At 40.9% G+C, this 23,529-nt stretch overlaps 1 protein-coding gene across 2 annotated transcripts in view; it reads left to right on the forward strand.

Moving 5' to 3' along the window:
• LOC136857530 (putative leucine-rich repeat-containing protein DDB_G0290503) overlaps positions 1-23,529 on the forward strand; it is a 356,474-nt gene that overhangs the window by 300,333 nt on the left and 32,612 nt on the right. For both annotated transcript variants that reach the window (XM_067136258.2, XM_068225224.1), the window contains one exon: positions 8,010-8,244. In XM_067136258.2, the coding sequence (XP_066992359.2) occupies positions 8,010-8,244 (235 nt within the window). The remainder of the gene's footprint in view (positions 1-8,009; positions 8,245-23,529) is intronic.

Raw genomic sequence — 23,529 nt, forward strand, 5'->3', positions numbered from 1 at the left:
GAAACAGAGACTTGGAAGGATCAGCTGGATTAGGGACACAAGTTTTTAGGATCCGGCCGCTTAATAGCTCAAACATTTTCCTATTTGTTCGATGATTATCAGAGACTAAGCACACTAGATCAAAGTTAATCTCATTCATGACTTTGAGAACATCTACTGTTACTTTCAGTAGTGTCTCAGCATTCATGTTTTTTTTACTGGGAGGAGACCTATGACATCTTTATACTTCGAATGTAGCCTAAGGATGAACACATAAAAACCTGCACAGTGGTGGCTACTTCAGATTAAGACCCATTTTCAGCAATCCCTATTATCTTTCCAGTGTTTACACTGCACTAAGTCTTCTGGTATGGGCTAGAGCAATTTTGTTACTTTCATTGATCTGTCTCTGTCTTATCCATGGCTTTGACAATATGAAAGTGACTAAGGTATGAGCGATGCTAGTAATGCCATTCCTTACACAGCCAGTCCTGCTATGAATGGTGTGAAACTGTTGCTCATAGGGTCGGTTGGTGCATGCATTTCAGTGGGCTTGGCAGACTGATATGTAATAGCAACTTCTGGCTCGGTGAGGAAAGCAACGGGAAACTACCTCACTCCTCATTTCCCTGGTACGCCTCTTCAGTGATGCCTAGGCCATCTATGACAGCTCATGGTGGAACTATTGAGGATCCAACCAGCCTTTGAGCTGATGACTAAACATACACATACATATCAGCTTGGTATTAACAAAATTTCATCCATCATGGCTGTAACAATTCCATCCTCATCATTCAAAAATGTAGACTCCTCCATTAGGAAACATTTTTGAGAAGATCCAATACCACAGTCTTTTGGACCTATTCTACCTAATAATTGACGAAGATATATATAATGAGGTAGTCATAAGGTTAGTTTTACGAATGGACTGATAGGCTCCCGGATATGAGTAAGAAATTGTGGCAGCCCATATAAGAAGCTCTGACGAATACTGTACATGACTTACTACAGACAATTCCAACTGTTCTAGAGCAAATTTAATTTTTCTATGTCTTACTATATCCAGATCACTGTCAAGAACCAAGGCCTCCTTTAAAAAATTCACTAGGACAGAAATTCTATCAGATGTGGAAACATGTTCATCACTAATTTTGAAGATGACTCACCAAAATGTCCAGCTTACTCCATCTATTGCACTTCAGATCACTGTTTCCTTCACACTGCAGTATCCACTTAAACTTCTCAGTAGGCACACACTGATTCTTATAAACTAGCCTACTTTTACATCTAAGGAACTCAATACTTTGATACACACATTCATTGATGGTACATCGTTAAATTTACTACCATCATCTATATTAATAAAAAGAACACTATTTTCACTCATAATTACTGTGAATGGAGCCACCTGTTTGCTGTCGAGAATTCTTCTGAAGTCTTCAAAAGTTGATATTAAATCTTGCTCACACCACTCAGCAAAATTCTTCTCCTCCCTGTCGATCACTTGTTGTAATCGTTCTTCTGGATTTCTCCTACCTTTGGGGAGTCTAATTGTATGGTAAGAAGGTTGATTTGGAAAAACTGTAGGAACTGCATCAGGAGTTAATTTAGGAATTTTACGAGGGATAGGCTACGAATAGGCTCACCATTTTCGATTGGAAAGAAAACTTCCCTAACCACAAATTTTGGTTCGAAATGTTCCACACATACTACAGTTTGGTCTTTGACTTCCAAATTTTCCCGATGAATATTCCTTATATATTTATCTCGTAAAGCTATATCTTTAGGGAATTCAAAAGTTGAAGTATCCGCAACAGTATAGTTCGATCTACAATCAGGAACGCAGCAGGAACGACCCATTTCGTCGAATGTTACAGTACGGCAATATGTACACAATTATATACTAATAATACCATTATATACTGTACACTCCTAACAATGCACCATACTAATAAACCGTTATAGATTACTATTTAACCAAATATATACTTTATACTTCAATTACTCGATCAAAAATAACACTTTTAACACAATGTAAACCAACGACATGAAAGATATAGACTGCTAAACATATACGTTACAGCGCCCCTCATAGAAGCTCAGTGAACTACGGCCGCCATGACAGTTGCAGGCAAGAGAACTTGACACTTTGATACTGTCCTAGCCGCACGTCACTTTAACTTAGCCCCATTATCGGTTCATGAATGGATGTGGTTATTTTTGTTGCAAAAATAAAGTCTTGTTTAAACGTATCAAGTTCAGACGTTTTGAAAACACGGTTACAATTAATAATCATAGGACTTTTAATGAAATAAGCGCAGCAAATCTGGCAGCCGTTTGGTTGGAAAAAGATTAACAGTATTAATTTGTAATAATAGGCTATGCGTTTTTTCTATATCAAGATACCCACGTCATGCGCAGCGTTTAACTCCACCAGTCGCTGTCAGAAAGGCATTAACATTACATTTCACAAACAGGCCTTATGTACAAATAATTATTTGCGGATAGTATAGGCCTAAACCCAATTTCACGTCCCATGGACGACATGTTATTTTTCTTCAAGGTTCCTTTTGAACTCGCCCTGTGGGTGGTAGCGATAGAGTAATACACACAGTATCCCCTGCCTGTAGTAAGAGTCTACCGTACTAAAAAGGGCCCAAGGGCTCTTAACTTGGGAAAGTAGATTAACGACCACGGGGCCCTTATCTGAGTCCTCCTTTGGGTAGCGCCGGTAGAATAACACCCACGGTATCCCCTGCCTTCGTAAGAGGTGACTAAAAGGGTTCCCAGGTGCTCTCAACTTGGGAGCGTGGGTTGGCGACCACGGGGCCCTTAGTTGGGTCCTGTCATTGCTTCCACTTACTTTTGCCAGGCTCCTCACTTTCATCTAACCTATCCGACCCCCCTTGGTGAAGTCTTGTTGTTTTCTGACCCCAATGTTATTAGAGCATTCGAGGCATTGGGGGTCTTTCAATTTCACGCCCTCAGTGGCCCTTGTCTCTCTTTGGCCGATATCTTCTTTTATCGAAGTGTCGGATTCCTTCCATTGTTTCTCTCTGATTAGTGTTATATAGTCCGGCTCCATGGCTAAATGGTTAGCGCGCTGGTCTTTGGCCACAGGGGTCCTGGGTTCAATTCCCGGCAGGGTAGGGAACTTCGCCATTTCATTTCATTGTTATATAGAGGATGGTTGCCTAGTCGTATACTCTCTTAAAACAATACTCAACACCACTACCCTTTCCTGGGACTACAACAGACAGAGAATGATTTAATATTGCATCATTGCAATACATCTTATGAATGCACTTCTAGTTTAATTGCTATTTAGGTACCCTACTTTACTTTGACCATTTAACATTATTTCATTAAATATTATTGTTTAACAGCAAACTGGAGCCACCTTTCAACCAACACAGTCTATTGCCACATAACCACAAACGAATTAATCACACAACTTCAACGGTACTTTTATTACATGTATTTTTAAAAGGCTTTTTATCATAATTAAGGCCGGTTTTGTTGCATGAAACATAAAGAATAATGAACGTATTGTGTACGTTTATACAAGTACGGCCACTATGCCATGACACCTGTCGTTTGTTTTGCCTGTAAGTGTCATGGCTGCCAGCAGTTCAAATAGATTCAAAGATGGTCGGCAGGTAGCAGTCTATATCTTTCATGTCGTTAATGTAAACACAGCCATGAACCAACCACATGTTTCAAAAGTTCGCCCACCGAAGCATCATTTTCCTCCCAATCGATAGTAGTATTAAGGTCTGATATATTGTAGTCAGTCTTGCGAAGTCCTTGGCAGTGGATAAGGCCTCTGCCTTCGTGATATACAGGCCGTACTGTAGGTTCTGGAGCTCCGATGACGTCACACAAAGAGGCGAACTGTATCCTCCGTCCGACCCGTGCAATGCAAGGACATGATAGGTCTGTACCTTATAATTACGATATATTCACAAATGTTATATAAATATAATAGGACAGATCATTAATACCTCTAATCGCATCATATCTCGTAAGTTTGGTCCATGGAATCTTAGGAGAAGTAGGTTTGAAGAGTGATCCACGCAGTCAAAGCTCGAGGGTTTTACTCGTAAATATACCCAATAAATAATCATTATGCATTAATAAAAATATGGAGATATATCTCTAGATAGCCGCCATAAATACAAAAGCTTTCTTGGTTTTTCCTGACACGTCTGGCACTATCCTTCGAAGACTTTCTTGACACCCTTTCTTCCACACAAACATTTGTATAATTTTTCTTTAGGAATAGCCCACGTTTTCCCAAATATTAATGCACTGACCAGGAAGATCTGTTAGTTATTTCCCACATTCACGGAAATTGCCGTATCAGTTTCTTAATTATTAAGTTGTATTGCTTCTAACAACTAAATGTCATTTAGCAGCAATAGTCTAATTTTAACATTTTAAAATGTATGCATAAAAATGCTAAAATCGTTTAACAGAAGGTTAGGTTTATAAACTGCACTTCGTTCTACATTTGCAGTCTGAGTTTTGCTTCTTCTCGCATTAATTTTTGGGAGGAAAGGCAGCGCGTACTCAACATTATTAACCGAGGAAATATTAATGTTCACATGGTTACTGACCATTTATATTATTTTTAAGCTTGTTCTGTATCAGCAATGAAACGACTTGCTGTAAATGTATGCAACAAGAAAGTCAAAAGCAAACTCATCCTCAGCTCGGAAAATAGAGTAAAAAAGAAAAAAACATGAAATGGCGTATGGCTTTTAGTGCCGCGAGTGTCCGAGGACATGCTTGGCTCACCTTTTGATTTGACACCCGTAGGCGACGTGCGCTTCGTGGTGAAGATGAAATGATGATGAAGACGACACATACACCCAGCCCTCGAGCCAGCGAAATTAACCAGTGATGGTTATAATCCCCGATCCTGCCTGGAATCGAACCCAGGACCTCTGTGACCAAAGGCCAGCACGATAACCATTTAGCCATGGAGCCGGACATTGAGTAAAACATACTCCTGTATTCTTCCTAACAGGTGCATTTTCGGTTTGGATTTTCGCTTTTCATAAAGGTTTCCCGCTCTCATGCGAAGAAAATGAAAATATTAGTGTATATTTACTTGTATAGTTGTATTTTCGCCGTGGTACGCACAAGTCCTTAGCATTGTGACAACTACGAACTTTCACACACCGTATTTAAACTCGCAACACATTATATTTCCACAAAACATGCTATACGATAGCAATTCGATCACTAAATTCCACGAGAAGTATCATCTCCCTTGAATTTACATCACTCATCACGTGAAGATAACATAGGCTACCTAACCTAAACTGTGAGGTCTCATTATCTTAATAACAGCTGTTTACATAATTCCTGGTGTAATATATTTAGAGAATAGACATGCAGTATACTCAAATATAAAGGCCTGTCTTTCAACAGTCACAATTATCCAAAGAATGCTCCCAATCCTTATGCATTACACTCAGAAGTACAACTCGTTTAAGCTCGCCTTACTTGATCAGCTGATAGGCTTGGCGCGCTTTCCACAGTATGACCTGTACATTACGAAGGCAGTGGTATGGCACAGAGCTGTTAACAAGGAGTGGTTAATTGACCAACCGCATGGCGCTGTTCTTGTCATTCGCAGGTGTAGCACAATATTGTTTAATAAACAAAAGAGGCTTTTAGCTAACTACTTACAAAATAGATCTGTTCTTTCAGCTTGTGTATTTGAAAATATTACAATTCCTACAAATATGTTGGCAGCCCTTCAGTAGGATGGGAGTATATTTTTCTTGAGGTGGAGGGGCGGGTTTGTTTTGCAGTAATATTACCGGCATATAAACTGCATTTAAAGTTTGGATGTTAGTACATACTGTATTTGTATTCCTATCAGTTTATTCTATAATATTATTGACAGCACAAAATAGACTAAGTGGACTGCCGTTAATATATTAACCGACTGAGAAGCAACTTATAAGTACATTTTTCTTTTCTCTTTTAATCTACCATCTGCTCTGTCTGCACACCCAAGGATTTTCAGCACGTGATGCCACTGGCATAGTTACCTCGCTGTGGAAAGCAATTTAACTCAGGGATGGACGTGTGTGCCCGTGATGATGTTACAAACTTTCAGGGATGATGGAGGAAATGGATTAATTTGAGATAAGGAACCGTATTCTGGAAGCGATCGAGTCAAAAGCAAAATTCTGCTCATTTAAGTCCGTTTACCTGCACAAGTTTCACAAGCTGCTACATTTACAACAAATGTTCGAAATGGCGTCCCCATGCGTCAATGCAGGCATGGTGTCGTCGCGCAGTCCGGCTCCATGGTTAGCGTGATGGCCTTTGGTCACAAGGGTCCCGGGTTCGATTCCCGGCAGGGTTGGGAATTTTAACCGTACGGTAATTGGTTAATTCCCCTGGCACGGGGCTAGGTGTATGTGTCGTCTTCATCATTATTTCATCCTCATCACGATGCGCAGGTTGCTTACGGGCATCAAATCAGAAGACGTGCACCTGGCGAGCTGAAGTCCTCGGACACATCCCGGCACTAAAAGTCATACGCCCTTTCCTTTATCGTCGCGCAAAGTTCTGTCGTACCTGTTCGAGTATCCCTGGTGTCGTTTGAACAGCGACGCAGGCAGCGAGAATTCTTTCCAAGAGATCCTCTTCGGTCCCGACAGGTGCCTAATACACAACCATTATCGTCGGCTTCCGGTACGTTAAAGAACTACTGCAGGACGAAATTTCGACACCCTGGCGTCTGTTAAGAACGGGCAGATGTTAAACAACTTGGAATATTAATAACTTTTGACTCGAACGTTGCCCGACTACGGTTCCTTATCTCAAACTGATCCATTTGCTGTTCTCCATCACCCCTGAAAGTTTGTAACATCATCACATATACACCCTGTAGATCGAACTCACGCCGACAGATGAGGAGCTATGTGAGTCAACATGGCTGTATAATGACGCAAGTGTGATAAACTGATATAACTTGAAAACAATATTCTCTCACCCATGGGTAAATTATGCAAGTATCGAGCACGAATTATTATTAGTGTTATTATTATTTATGTAGTCGGATGATCGCATTGTTTGTGAGTGGTGGTGGTGATTATTGTTTTAAGATGAAGTACAACTGGGCAACCATCCTCTACATAACACTAATCAGAGAGAGAAAATGGAAGGGGTCCGACACTTCGAAACATGAAGGTATCGGCCAAAGGAACACAAGGGCCATGAAGGGCATGAAAATGAAAGACTCCCTAGGCCTCCATACGTAATACCGTCGGGGTCAGAAAAGAACAAGAGTTGACAAAGGGAGGTCGGATAGGTTAGATGAAAGTGAGGAGCCTGGTACATTCTTCAATGTTTGTGAGGTTATGTCATGAAACATGTACTGCATATAGACATTTATATGAGTTGAGTTAATGTAAGAACCTGTATCTAATTTATTATTACCTGTGCTGTATATATGATGCGCAATCCACTACAGTATTGTGAAACACACTGTAACATCCAGAATGACGTATCTTTGACACTAGATGATGGTAGAATATTCTGTACATGTTATCTATGTATTATGCACTCCAGAATTTACGATAAGGTATTTTGTAACATATCTTTTTAGAAGCCTGGCCAGGCACATATATAAGGAGATGGTCTTGATGGTAGAGGGGATTTACTGTTTAGTTGGAGTTATCATTTAACAGAAGTTGTACTTGTGACCTCGTGTGGTGTTTCGGCAGATATGTTGTGGCAGTCAGCAGTCAAATGTTTCAAGGTTGTTATCTCCATGTGCTCCGTGATAGACAGTTGTTAGAATGGTGGTTTATTGGTGTTTTGGAGTGAAGTGCTCTGTTGTGACGGAGTGAATTAGGTTATGTGTATTTAATTTGTAAATAATTGTGAATAAATAAATGTATCAACTGACAGCATTTTTTGTGCGTCTTTGTGACTACATTAATAATATACGACGTCTTGTAACACTGGTAAATAAACTGATGACAATGTTTCTTTTCTAGGATCGAGACTATGCTCGATGGGCTGAAGAATGCCATGTACAATCTCGGTCGGTTGTTCCATGACCTCTCAGATAAGCTGGAGCGTCATGAATATCGCGAGCGACAGCTAGGAGACCAGATGAAGAAGTTGGTGACTTCCTTGGACAAAAGGCAGCGGACTGCGGATCAGAGGCTGATTAACCTGACCAAGACTCTGGAGGAGCGGCTGTCCTCTGTGGAGAATTCCCTCGTGCAGGTCGGTGTTTCTTCTAAACACTAGTTTGGTGCCATCTCGGCGACCTTCATGAAGTAACTAATTTCCCTATACTTTTGTGTTTCCCATATCAGATTTGCAGTATCGTGGCGAAGTTGTAGGAAGGATTGTAAAGAAGAGGGCGTGTAAGTCTCTGGTAAGACCCCAATTCGAGTATGGTTCCAGGGTATGGGACCAACGCCAGGATTACTTAATACGAGAACTGGGAAAGGGGAAAGCAGCACGATTTGTTCTGGATGATTTCTGATAAATGAGTAGTGTTAGGAAACTGTTACAAACTTAAGTATGGGAAGACATGGATGTAAGGAGACGAGCTGCTCAACTAAGCGGTATGTCTCGAGATGTTAGTGAAGAAATGGCATGAAATGATATTAGTAGACGAATAAGCTTGACTGGAGTTTTTAAAGGTAGGAAAAGGAAGATAAAGTTGGAGTTCAAGAGACAACTCGCTGCAATAGCTCTTTCTGGCCCAGTGAGGAAAGCAATGGAAAACTACCTCACTCCTCATCTTGCCTAGTACGCCTCATCTTGGCTATAGGTTTTAGCGGTTTTCCCGTTACTTTGGTGGTGCTATTTGAGCGTCCAACCAGTCTCTGGGCTGATGACCTAACAGAGAAACAGGAAGAGGAAATAGGGAATGGAATAATTTATCGTTTAAAACAATAGACTCCATGGCTAAATGGTTAGTGCTCTGGCCTTTGGTTCAAGGGGACCCGGGTTAGATTTCCTTAATTGATTAATTCCACTGGCCTAGGAGCTGGGTGTACGTGTTGGCTTTACCATTATAAATCATCATAGGTAGAGCCCTATCCTCATGCACCAGGGCAGTGGCGTAGCCAGGATCGGCCTATGGGCGGGTGGGGGGAGGCATATGGTTACAGAATGATGATAGAACACACTGGATGTGCTTGTGCCTCTTGGTTTTACACTCACATCTCTGAATGTTTGTTGTTTATTGCCAGTTTATGTTTGTTTAATTTTTTGTAAACTTTCCATGTGGGGGTGATCTAATTCCCAGTGCCCCTCTCCCCGCCATTGGCTACGCCCCTGACCAGGCCTCTCCGGAGGCTATACGCCATTTTTATTTTTATTACATTTTACAATTTTTCCTTTACGTCGCACCGACACAGGTAGGTCTTACGGCGACAGTGGGTTAGGAAAGGGCTAGGAGTTGGAAGAAGTGGTCGTGGCCTTCATTAAGGTACAGCCCCAACATTTGCCTGGTGTGAAAATGGGAAACCAGAGAAAACCATCTTCAGGGCTGCTGACAACGGGGTTCGAACCAACTATCTCCCGAATGCAAGCTCAAAATTGCCCATTATTATTACCAGATACCCAAAAACGTTCGTACCGTATTTTTCAGCGAGAAATATCGACTTGGATTTTTTTTTGCAAATGCATTTTATTCATAAAAATAATCTCCTTTAGCTTCAATTACACATGTTCGAAACGAGATACAATATTATGAATCTCACATTTGTAAAACTTCTTGTTTCTAGAAGCAAAAGAATTGTCCTTTGACCTGCGTGACATCATCTTGGTTACGGAACTGTTGCTCACGCAAATGGTTATCCATAAGCAAAAGCATGTGATAGCCGGATGGAGCGATGTTAGGGTGGTAAGGAGGATGAGGTAAAACTTCCCAACCAAGTGTGTTGGTTACGTCCTTGGTCGCTTTCGCCGTATGACGTCTAGCGTTGCCTTCAAGAGGGATCACTCTTTTCCTCTTGACTAGTGCTGGCTGCTTCTGACGCGGTGCAGCTGCAAGCAACTGGGACGAGAACACTTCAGTTGCGACGGTTTTGCCACACTCTAGGAACTCAAGGTGCACAATACCAGCGCTGGTCCACTAAACACAGAGCAGTACTTTCTTCTGATGAATGTTTTATTTGGGGGCAAATGCAACACAACCAGGGAAAGACCAATATTTTTTTTTCCTGTAGGATTACTGTACAATACCCATTTCTCGTCACATCGACAGGAATGGACCTTTCTTGTGGCGTGACATCAGTAAAGAGGAAATGGTGAGCCGCTGGAGTTTGGTCTCCTCGGTCCAAATGTGAAGAACCCACTTACTGAGCTTCCAAGTCTTCTCAAGCAATTGAATGGCTTCCTCCGAGTGCACGTTCCTTGCACGTTTGATGTGGTTTACGCTCGATGTTCACCTCCAGCAGTGCTTCATCGATAGTGGTTGGTAGGGATAGGCGCGACTGAAGCCTGGAATCGAGAGTGTCGACTACATCGACTCCGAGACGCGCCTAGTAAAGTCGCATTGTTTGGAGTCTTTCGACTCACGGAACTCCCGAGAGATATCGTTGCCAACATTGGCTAGAAGGCATTCGGCCTTAGAGGCGTTCAGGCTTAATCCCACGGATGGTAGCTTCGCACCACCGGCCGCCCGACCGAGTGCGTGAACCAAATGTCCGAACCTGCGGTCCCTCTCGTACTGAACAGGATTACTATCGCAACGCACACCGGGTTCGGTTCGCATGAAGCTTCGCGACTCCAAGTTAACCTGATGCGCATTGCGGGGCTGCTAGATCGCTTTGCATGAAGCCTCGCGACTCCAAGCTAACTTGACTCTCGTTGCGGGGCCGCTAGCATGTCAAAGCACGAATAATAACATGAAATATCATGTATGTTTCTGTTCATTTTCCCATTGGGATTTTTAAGAGTATTGTAGAATGAAGTAGTCCGACTCCGTGGTGTAGGGACAATGTTACCCGGCGGCCCCGAGTTCGATTCCAGACTGGGCCAGGGGTTTTTAATTGCAAATGATTAATATCCCTGGCCTAGGGACTGGGTGTTTGTATCGTCTTTAACGTTCCTTACCTCACATTGAACATTCCAATTACATGCAAGTTCATATCACATGGTGCAAGTAGGAGCAAAATATCTCTATAGGTCGACGCTCCGAACAAATAGCATTTTAAAAACAGAATGAAGTAAGTCTACGATATCGATAACGGAGACGACGAGCGTAATGGTGTAGTTGAAATAAAATAAAACGTGTCAAGTCAGAAAGTATCGGCATAGACCACGGGCATTTCATTTCACGTCTTTATTTGTCGTAATTAGGAAATTGATAAACAGATATCGATGATAAATCATTATGAATTACACGTGAAAGATGAAAACAAATCTAATATGGGTAAAGCTACTAACATAATTCGAACATAGATGAAACCATTAAAAATAAACACACTATGCACTCTCCGGTTTTTCTTTCTCGTGTATATATTTATAGGGGTTTTAATTTTCACTGTGAGTGCGATGTTACCTGGAAAGATTTTCCAGTGAACTGGTTTTATGTTCATTATAGATATGTCATTTAAATCCAAACTGGCGACTATTTCAGAGTATTCTGTCAGAATATATTATTACTATTACCAATTACTTTGTTATAATATTGTACTCTATGCCACATTTTTGTTTTGTGTAATTTAAGTCCAAATTAGCGACTATTCAAGAGTTTGGTCTTCATATTATATTATCACTGTTATTAACAATAATGGGTACAAAATTGTTATAAAATTGCACTTTATGCAGGATATATTATTATTATTATTATTATTATTATAAACAATAACTGATAAGAAACTGTTGTCATATTACAGGTAATACGCTCGCCTGTGTTTTGTTATTATGTAATTGAAGTTCATATTGGCGATTATTGAAGATTATTCTGTCAGAATATATTGTGCCATTTCACTGTTATAAGAAGTTCCGTCCGTAAGAAGAACAAAGATGGAACCCAGGTATCTTAGAATAATCAACGTCAAAAGGTCTGGTCATACCGCAAGCGAAGGCGAAAGTATTCACCTCAGGCGGGAGAGAAAAAGAATTTAGATCCAGAAGGCAGTGAAAAGGATCGAACGGGAAGATTGTTACTAACAATTATTTTTTAAAAAAATTAGAAAACGAGATTGGATTGCTACTTGAAAAATACGGGACGAAGACGGAAGTAACTGCATCAGAATTTTAAGGACGGTACAACAAGAAATCAGCTCAGCGGGAACAAAGAACGGAATTTTAGAAGCTACGTTGCGAATTAAGTGGAAGACTAGTAATTTCATTCCGCGAACTCCAAGATACGTGGAAAGTTGAAAATAAACGGCAACAAGCTTACGTCACCGCAGTCTCTGCTGACGTATTACACGATATTACCAAAGTTAAAGAGTTACAGAAAGGGAATCCTACAATAACCCGGAATAGATTGAAGAAAGAGAATTTGTTCGTTTCAAATCATAAAATTACATTACCCCAAGAAGAATATTTGACAAGTAGATCAACTCTTTCAAAGGAAACAATCTTTGCATTAGACGGTTTCTCACAGCTGTTCACGATGGAGATGCTAATTAATCTTATTTGCTATTCTATTCCAACTAGTCCAGAGATGAGCAAGATGTTCTAAGAAGATGATAAGCCAGACTGCCCAAATGGGTGCCAACGGATGACGTTGCCGACCGAGAGATGACTAAGCCCAGAGGAGAATTATGCCAATATTTCCCGTTCACCTAGGGAAATAAGAGGCGATGTTTCAATATGTCCTGTCAGCTGGACATATACCGACAACTGGAGCTGCTGAATTCAGATAAGTCTTACTTTTAAATTAGTGTAATAATGTTTATATTCAAATGTAAGTGTAATATGATTTGTTAATTTGTTCCGTGCGAAATGATTAAGCGACAAGAGTGGTGTGATGAGTTAGAGCAAAGGTGGATAGGTAATCTTCAGATACATATGACAAATCCTTAGATAGGTAGTCAATCAGTTATGAAAGCCTACGTTCGAGATGTGATCCAGGTAGTGTGAAATACTGAGTTCGTTAAGGTGACAGTGAGTTGTATGATATGTCAAAGAGCGATGTAGGTACGCGTGTACATTGGTTATGACCAATGAATGTCAAGTTAGGAACCAGCAGTAGGATATGCTTGCTAAATAGACCAATATGTTTATGATAATTGGAGGTTATGACGGAATGAAGGTCATAGTATCTTCAAATATGTCCATGAACCGTGATTAAAATAATAAGGGTCACGATTGAAAGAAGTGAACCCGCATTTAGTAAAGGAGACGGAATATATGTTTGAAAGTATAATAATGATATTTTAAGAGAAGTTAATACGTGATTGATAATTTAGAATAGTGGTAGTTATTGATTCTTCGGGAGGATGAGCACGGTGATGTAGGAGTGGACTTAACGGTTTTTCATGTTGAGTTTTGCTAATAAGGAAATGGATATGTAGCAGTTTCATGTAATGTTATCTTACGAGCAAGCATAAAGAAATTCAAATAAGATCAGAGTGACATCTGTTGGTTAGCGTGCACACTTGGTAGTGTCAAAGAAATCTCAGTTAGGAGGATGAACTAAACACATGTACTGTCACAGATGTTTTCTAATTCTAGTCTATTCTCAGATGAGAGGAAATGTAGTAACTTCTTAGGCAACATCCTATCACTGATGACTGAATGAAAATGTAGGAATTATATTCGACGGTCAAGTCTTCACACCATGCACCACTTTAGATAATATATTTCAGATGAGACTAGTAGAGTAGTCGTTAGCAGGAATAATATCGCACGTATGTACAACTTAAAATGACGAGAGGATTCGAATCTTAAAATGGTATGTGTATCTTATTGGTACTGATTGAACCTTTTATGAAAATTACATTGATTTAAAAGAGGACTTATCAATCTTCACGCAGAAAAACAACATAAAGAAGGAGCATGAATATTCAACATTGTAACCAGTTATATGTAAATGTGTTAGGGAACTATCCTCCCAGGTTAATATTCCTAGATATCTGTTGATATGTTGAGAAAGATAGGAATGATTATGGCAGTAGATGAATATGAGCTCCGAGGGAGAGCTAATAATTAATTCAAAACCTGATATGCAATAGAGGAGAATTCCAATTCATGAGATATGGTGCTAAATCTCAAATCGCGTCCTGGATACCATGGAAAAGACACCCTCAGTCTATATTTTAGCTTCTTAGGACTCATGTTATAAATATTTTTCTTTTCCTTTGCTAGGGTGCACCCAAATAAGTTTTTTTTTTTTGTTACCCAGATAAGTTTTTCTTTAGTTACCCAAGTAAGTTTTTAGTTACTTATACGAATTTTAATTACTCACCTATGTTATAAACTATTTCGCTAGTTTAAGTATCCAAACATATTTGACTTCGTCGTTTCAGTCCATTAATTTTACACGTTATTCCGATTTGATCATTTCTTTAAGGGCCTAAGAGGATGAATTTGATATTTTTTTTTGTTTTTTTGGACTCATGATCTTAATTTGATAATTATGAGCTGGATCATAATAATATTTAGCTGAATAATGGCTTATGCGGAATTCAAAAATTTGCCGCATGTTATATTCTGTCCCTGATTTGGACAACCAAAATCCGAGCACTTAGTGCAATAGATTTCAGTAGATTTATTGTAAAGAAGACGAAATCAAGTAACGTTTCGTTTAGAATGCATAGTGGGTGCGGGATGTATTAAATACCGGCAGATTATCGATAAACTTTGCTTGCAGACATTTTTGCCCGATACCGTCATTTCTTCGGTTCTTTCTTTTACTTAGAAATGTGGAAGTGCTGGATGAAAGAGTGAAATGGAGCAATTAGAAGAGGAAAGGAAATGATTAATTATATAATCGAATGAAGAAATAGGTAGACTTGTGAGGCTAAGTCCATGTTCACTAGAAATAGGCCAAGTGGTCAGACGATCATGCAGTTTCCTCTACCAGATGTTCTTGAGGGAGGATAGCTTAACATTCGAATTCTGGATTGAAACATTTATATAATAAACAAATATGTAAAAATTTTAAACAGTTCTTTCAATGTGTTTCGTAGCGTAGAGACGTAGACTTAAGTGGATGAATGCGGTAACAACTTGATAGCATAAGAAATAGAATAAGCAACATATGAGAGTCGTTTCTATATGTGATTTAAGTTTTTATTTGGCTCCGTATGGTATGTCTTTCTCTTATTCGGAACTCATAGCCCAAATGATAGAATTATATTAGTCGGAAAGGTCATAATTAAGCTAGCCTGGATATTATGCGTCCTCTCAGGGAGCCGGGAACGGCGCAATATATATATCTTATTATTATTATTATTATTATTATTATTATTATTATTATTATTATTATTATTATTATTATTATTATTATTATTATGCACAAGGAAACCCTTTTCGCGACAGCCCTGATGGGCCTTGGCCTAACAAATGACCTCTGCCCAACTCGAAGGCCAGTAGATCACGAGTTGGCGTGTGGTTCAGCACGACGAATCCTCTCGAGCGTTGTTCTTGGCTTTCCAAACAAGGGCCTCTCCCGTTAGCGCCATCACAAAAGCTGAGATACTTGTAAATATACCTGACCTGCCCGGAATCGATCCCGGGGCCTCCCTAGACAGCGGAGGGGGCTATTTTGATGCACAGTAATTGGTAAAATATTTGTTCTAATATCATACTCTAAGCACTCGCCTTTTATCCCCCTGTTTTACGTCATTGAAGTTAATATTGGCGATTATTTAAAAGTATACTGTCAGATTATTATTACTGTTCCGAGGTATCTGTGGAACAGCAGAGGTGAAAGAAGGTGCGGGCTGGAATAGGTCTCAACTACCAAATTAAAGTTAATTTAAAACTTTAACAAAGGTTATATTTTCTTTTCAAAATCAACAAATAACAACAACAGAGTAACAGGTACCAAGTAGCAGGAAAACAAGTTAATAAATTACATTTGCTGGGGTTCAAGCCCCGGGTGAATAATTAATGAGCTCCAAGCTCCACTTTACCAATATTCAACCAGACCACCTGGGGCAGAATTCCCCTGAAATCAAAGAGCACTTGCTCTCACCTAATACATTCCGGCCTTCAAGAGGCACTCAAAACCTAATTCAAAACGAGCGAACCGGCTCCCAGTTACTCACGCCTATTTAAGGCATCGTCGACTTTTACAATCACTTGCCTGCAGGCACAACTTACAAGTTTACACAGGGGTATCATGTACCCAACCTACTGGGCCTACTCAGAAGAGGAACAGGTTAATTACATGGCCCAAAATTCCAAATTGACTGGAGGCGTAGCTTGCACTCCTAATACACTTTTAAAACCTACTTGGCACTAGGCCATTTACACAAGGGCTAATCCCATACTAAGGAGGTGACTCGTATAAGAAAACTTTATTACATACAGAAAAGAAGAAAATCGGTTATGAAAACGTAGTCACCTCAAAACGATATGAGTGGGAGCTCGAGAGGGTTAGGCACTCTCTATCCCAATTTGCAGTTAAAGAGACGGAATTTTTACCAAATGTCTTTTACATTTTAAAGGTAGGTTACATGAGAAAAGTTTCGAACCTGTTAAACTGCTGAGCTAGCAAGAAATAAATTTATTAAACGGCCATTACCTTGTTGATGAACTGCTGCCCGAAGAAAGAGGCGCTTCCCGCTCCCTGCTACATATTCACACACTAAGCAAGATGTCGATGGAGTGGCGACGAGCCATGAACCTCAGCAGTTTTATACCCACAAGGAAGCTTCGAGACCTTTCATGAAATAAAAGCGCCACACCCCTTTCCTTTATTGGCTAACATCAAAAGTTACCCACAACATGAACAAGAAACCTAGGATTGAAGGAAAATTAATTTAGAAAATTCGGGATTGGCTGAATTCAAAACTGGCGGAAACAGAGATCAATATTGCCAACCCAAAAACTGAAAGAAAGCAATTTAACAAAGAACAAACTTATGGATACAAGGTTTCTTCAAAAAACAGTTCCATCACTTCGCACCAGAGTGCACAATCGTAGTCTTTTCTCTGTAGAGACATCTAGAAGAGAATGTCCACACTTCTTGATACAGGGCAAAACAAACACAATTCGAAATAGACACAGTTCAGAACACTTCAAAATTACAAAATTTACAGGGGTGACATCTTCCGAGGAACCGTTGATTTAATTCAGTTTGTTAAAATTCAAGCTTTCTCCTGTAGAGGAGTTTCAACTGGCGCAATATTTGAATTAGCGGCGTGGAGGTGTACTGCCCGGTACAATTACCACTACTGTTATCCTCCTCGTCATCATCGTCGTCGCTAAAATAGACCTACAATATTAACAATAACGATGATAATAACCCGAAACTATATTTAATGTTTGGTGGCTAACAATCATCTTGTATTCATCGTATCACAAGGGAGGAACGTGGAAGTACAGTGTAATTCCAAGCAGTTCCGAAAACAGTTGTTAGATGGCGTTAGTGCATCGGTTCGCAACTCATCCCTAGTGGTTGGATGTTCAGCTCGAGGCTTGTCCTGGAAGCTCAACTAAACCAGTTTCGCGCTGTGCGATCACTCACTGCTGCCCAATTTGAACTCATAAATTAAACACGGCCGTAAAACATCCTTTGACACTGACACGTTCACTTCAGGATTGTAGTTCCTGCAGAACTGCTTTCTACAAGACCGACAGGTCTCACAACTCTGCACTGACAGGCGGTTGATGGGAATGTCAACATCTGACGTCATCCACACAGGGTTACCGACACCTGCCGTTTGAATATCACTTTTCGTTCCAGCGGCACGTTTTTTGGATAGAGAAACTCGCACCTCGGTACAGCCCTTAATGCAGATCATTGATTGATTGATTGATTGATTGATTGATTGATTGATATCAACCCACTGTCGGAGATTCCGCTCCCAGGATAACCTTCTCCACAGACGTCCTTCTTACCTTCTACGATCAGCTGTATCAAGATGTAGACAGTGACCCCGAAAGTCCACTAACATTTGATGAGGCAATACTTCACGGAATATTGGAGGTAGAGAGGTAATCATTGGCACACATGATCGGCATGGCATGGGGTTTTATTGATACCAAAATAAAACAAATAAAGCTTCACTGACATTGCCTCTTCTGGTAACGTCAACATGCCGCTATTGCAGACGCATCTGACGCCCCTTGAGCCTGAGCCTCGAAGAGCGGCAGCTGTGGATTTGGAATGAGATCCCCGAACTCATTGAGCCCTTTATCTCAACTTGACGTGGGGCTCTTGAGAGAGCGTTGACTGTTGGTTTAGCTTGGGAAATTATTCCAGTATTTCTGCGAGGAAGGAGACGATAGTTGAACGATTGAAATATGGTGGTGGATCGATAGAAATGTGGTGGTGGATCGACAGAAATGTGGTGGTGGCTTTGTGGGACTTCGGAAGGAGCGTAAGAGGGTGCTAGCGTTTGGGATGCATGCAGTGTGTCTGGGCGGGATAATCTTGGGTTCCGGGGGGGGGGCTGGATTTGGGTAGTGCTGGTTAATAGGAAGAGGTTTCGAGGAAGATCTAGAGTGGGGATGGTTTTTGGTGTGCGGTTCGAGTGGTGCGTGGGAGGGGGAGTGAGTTTTAGGTCCAGTAGGCGTGGTGGCGTCTGATTTGTTGCTTGCGACTGCTTGAGGAGTAGTGCGCTTTAATTCCCTTCTTAAGGAACGGGCAACCTGGGTAGGAGGCGGCGTGTTTTCCTCTGCAGTTGGCGTACGTAGGCTGGTCCCTTGGAACTGGGCAGACGGTGTGATGATGATGGTCAGCACATCTGTTGCATCGGATCTCATTTGTGCAGTTTGCGGCTGAGTGGTTGAACTGCAGGTAATTGTAGCACATATGCATAAAAGTGGATTGTCGACAGGAGTGATTTCGGTTTGGTCTGTTCGATTTGGTAGTGGATTGGATGACTGGTGTTGAAGGAGTTGGTGATTGCGGCGTAGGAACAGTTTGCTGCAGGATTGGTTGGTTTTGGTTTTCTTCTGTGGTTAGGGGTTCGGTTTGGGTGCAGGTATCAGTAAGAGACGGTGACGAAGTGATTGTTGGGGAACCATCCTCCGCTGTTTCTTCATCTTCTCCCTCGTCAGTTGATTCGTCGTCTTCTTATTCTTCTTCCTCTTCCTCTTCTCCCTCGTCAGTTGTTTCGTCGTCTTCTTCTTCTTCCTCATGTTCTGGTTTGGGATTACATTTGAGGGGGCGAAAATAATTTGGTATTGGAGTTTCCTTAATCATGTCCGTTCTTGAGCAGAGTTCGATCATTTGATGTTCGTGTAAAGGGGTGATCAACAGGAGGTTGTTATGCGTTTCTTCTATTAACGCAACGTGAGTAGGGATAAGGTCTTGGATGGCGTCTATGAATGTCATCCGGTTCAATGAGATAAATCCTGTGAGGCCAAGCGGAATGATCATTACGGTGTTGGTAGATGATATAGGGAGTGCTGAGTTATTACTCCTGTAGGTGAAGGGACGGTCGAAGTCGTGGTTCTATATTAAAATTGCTGCTGGTAGCAAACTCTGAGTTTTGTGAAGAAGCTGGCGACGAGGAACAGTTGGGGTGTTGGGAAGGGGATGGCTGGGTTTTTTTTCTTGCTTCTAGTGTTATAAATGATGGGTGGGGGTTGAACAGGGGCCCGGCTACTCGATTCACCGGGCGTGTTGCATGATCTTGATTTTCAAGTCATGGCAGGATTTCTTGGCTAGGAATTAACTATAGAGGGTAGGAATGGACCAGGGAAGAAATACTGGATGGTCAAACGGAATTGCGGACCGGGCTATGGGTTGCAACTTGTTGCCAGAGTCGTACCAGGCTAGTTTTGAAAGTGGTTTACGCCACAGGCAAGTCACGAATTCAGGACACCAAGCTGCCTGACAAATGCCCTGGTGCTGCCCTGGGTGGCAGCTGCTGTCTTCTTGGTTGGTGGAGACTGGCGACTCTGCGATGGGGACTGGCAAGGAGCGCAGCAGCAGCAGCAGCATCCGTTTTAAGTCGTTTCATGTGACATGAAACGAGTGAGTGACAGCATTTCTCGACCTATTTAGTCTTTAAATGCTATTTAAATGGTGGCTCTTAGAGCGTGCGACTTTTGGTATTTGTCTGATTATTTTGTTATAATGTTCAATAGATAAATAGGATATACGCATGCAGTGTTTAAAAAAGCGGCGTCACTTTTCAGGGTGTGGATGTTAGACATGTTTATGAGAATTTTATGTAGGGTTAATGTATGTTTTGGTGTTATGGTTAGAGTAATGTTGGAAGGAAATTTGTAGGTGTTTTGACAGATAAATGTGGGGTTAGTTGATGAGTGTTTTAGGATGTTTTAGGGAATAGAAAACTCTGCTATCCATGTTATGTATTTGTCGTATCAGATCATTGGCATGTTGTTGTCCAGGACGATAGAAATGTTTGGCAGTGTCCTTAATGTGTTGTTTTATTGTTGGAATACTCAGCTGTCTATGGATATCCGTGTTACGAATGTGGAATGGAGCGTTGGTGATTTGTCTAAGAATTTTATTTTGGAACTTTTGAAGTTTTTTAATGTAACAGTCTTTAGCGGTCCCCCATACTGTTGAGGCATATAGAGTGACCGTTCGGATAAGTGTTTTGTAGATTAGGAGTTTGTTCGTGAGGTTTAATTTTGATGTTTTAGAAAGGAGGCAGTAGACCGAATGATATACCTTTGCTGATTTTTCTAGGGTATTTTTGAAGTATGATTTAAATTGCAATGTTTTATCTAGGATAACTCCTAGGTATTTTGCTTCATTGGCCCATTTTATGATTTCATTTTCATAGAGTAATGCTGTTTTGGGTTTTCGTTCGTACCTACGTGTGAAATAAACTGCAGTTGACTTGCTGGGATTAATTTTGACTCTCCACATTTTACACCATATTTGCATGTGATGTAGAGCATCTTGAAGGTGGTTGATGACAATGTGCGGCATAAAGGATTCTGCCATAATTGCAGTGTCGTCTGCATAGAGAGCTAGTTCAGTTTTCTGGGTTGTAGGAATGTTGGAGGTAAAATGTAGGTAGAGATATGGACCTAAAATGCTGCCTTGAGGCACGCCAGCTGTTATTAATTTGGTGTCAGAATTTTCTCCTTGGAGATTACAAAAAAGGAACGTTCCGTAAGATAGCTGTGTACTAGTAGGAAGTAGTGATGTGGTAATCCGTTCTGCTTTAATTTCCATAGTAAGCCTGAGTGCCAGACGCGATCAAAGGCCTGGGCAACATCAAGAAATACTACACCTCTGCCCCTTTTGGTATTCAAGGTGTGTGTTATAGAGCTGACAATTCTAATTAATTGTTGAACTGTGGAATGTCCTTTTCTAAATCCAAATTGCTGAGGTGGTAAAGAAGAATTAATTTTGGTATCGAACAGTAATCTTTTGTAGATGATTCTTTCCAGGATTTTACCAAGGCCATCCAATAAGCTGATGGGCCGGTATCCGTTTGGATTTGTCTTATCTTTGCCCGGCTTGGGTATGTGTATTATTTTAGCCATTTTCCATTTGGTGGGGAAATACTTGAGTGCTAGAGCAGCGTTGTAGATTTGCAGTAGGTGCGCTAATGCGGACGGTGAGAGGTTCTTAAGTATGTGATTGTCAATACCGTCAGGGCCAGGAGCCTTATTATTTAGTAGTTTCTTAATGATTTTCTTGATTTCCACCATGGTAACTGTTGGGGGGTTAACTGTAGTAATGCTTGTTGTACTTCACGTTCTATTTCATTCGTAAAGTCCGTGTACTGTGGGTCTTGATTGGGGGAAAATTGATGTTGAATTGTTTCAGAAATTAGGTCAGCTTTGTCTTTGTTAGTAGTTGCAGTTACGTTGGATGTAGTTAGTGTGGGGATGTTGGTTGGGGTTTTCTTTAGTGCTTTGGACATTCTCCATATGCTATTGTCCTTGGTGGAGAGGGAAGTAAGAGTTTTGTTCCACTCGTCATTACGGTGTTGGGAGATTTCTGTGGAGCACTTTTTTGTTAAGAAATTATATGTTTTCTTATGTTGCTGTTGACGAGTTCTTTGCCATCTTCTCCTGGCAATACTCTTGAGCTTTAGTAGGAAGAGTATTCTATCTGGAAGGTCTGAAATTACTCGTTTGGTAGGTGGTTTGGTAGCCGCTTTAGCTGCAGAATGAATAGTGGCTGTAAAACTCTCAGTGTAGTTGTCCAGTTCTTGCTTAGTAGAAATAAGGGGCGGTGGTTCCTGGAAATAATTATTCAGATGGCGCTGAAATGTTGGCCAATCAATGTACCTGGTATTTATGTGGGAGAGGTCTGTAGTAAGTTTGATATTGACATCCGAATTTATGGTGAGTAAAACTGGATTATGATCTGAGTCAGTGGCCCATATGGTTTCTGTTTCAATATCATGTGAAAGATCTTGAGCAAGGACTATATAAATGACATCCGGGAGTTGATTTGGTTGAAATGGGACGTGAGTTGGTTCAACTGGTCCATAGGTAAGGACATTATGATCTTCACAATAATTTTTAAGTTGTCTACCTGGTGTATTGACGAGTCTAGAGTTCCATTCGGTATGTTTTGCATTTAAATCTCCAGCTATTATGGTAGGGATACCATTATTGAGGAGTTTACCTAGATCGGCGGAATATAGTTTATTTTTAGGTTGTCTATATACTGCGATGATTTGTAGTGGGCCGAAACTTGTGTATATTCTGAAAGCGTGCGCTTTCATTGCAGTGAGAGTAGGAAGGAAAATTTCGTCATACTTAATACGCTGCTTCAGGAAGATGGCTATACCCCCACCATCTCCTGATCTATCAGGTCGTATTATTTTGTAGCCCTTGATATTGAATTTTATGCCAGGATTTAGTAATGTTTCTGAAACTAGTGCAATATCTATTTGTATGCTGTGTAGAATATATTGGAATTCAAGTTTTTTATTGCGAATACCATTGGCATTCCAGTAAATGATCCTGGGAAACTTGGGTATGGCATTGGTTTTGGTGGAACTATTAGATTGGTGTACTGCTCGATACAAATTAGCGGCCATAGGAAGTGGCGAAAATGTGCTGGTAAATTACAGCTTCTCTAGACATACCTGGGGGTGGGTAGATGAGATCTAAGAGCATGTTAGTGATTTGTTGAGCGATGCCTGAAGCCTGGATATGTGACATGAGTATGTTATAATGCTGGTCGGGAGGAATAGTGGCAAGAAGGTTGAGAGCTTCTTGCCTGGTGTTCGGAAGGAGGGAGGCACAATTCTGTGAATGTTGTCTGACTTTTTGAGGTAGGGAAGACAATCTTGGGGTAGGAGAGGGGGTTATTGTATTGACTGAAGGCTTAGGAGCCAGTTTCATTTGGGAAGATGCGTGAGATGAAGAAGAGAGCACGTTTTGAGGGTGCTGCGCCCATTGGCTGTTAACTTGTGACGGTGCGTTCTGTGATTGGCTGTTTGTGTCTTCTTGGTTTTTAGACGT

This window comes from Anabrus simplex, chromosome 1, assembly GCF_040414725.1.
Source record: "Anabrus simplex isolate iqAnaSimp1 chromosome 1, ASM4041472v1, whole genome shotgun sequence".
In the NCBI taxonomy this organism is placed as follows: domain Eukaryota; kingdom Metazoa; phylum Arthropoda; class Insecta; order Orthoptera; family Tettigoniidae; genus Anabrus; species Anabrus simplex.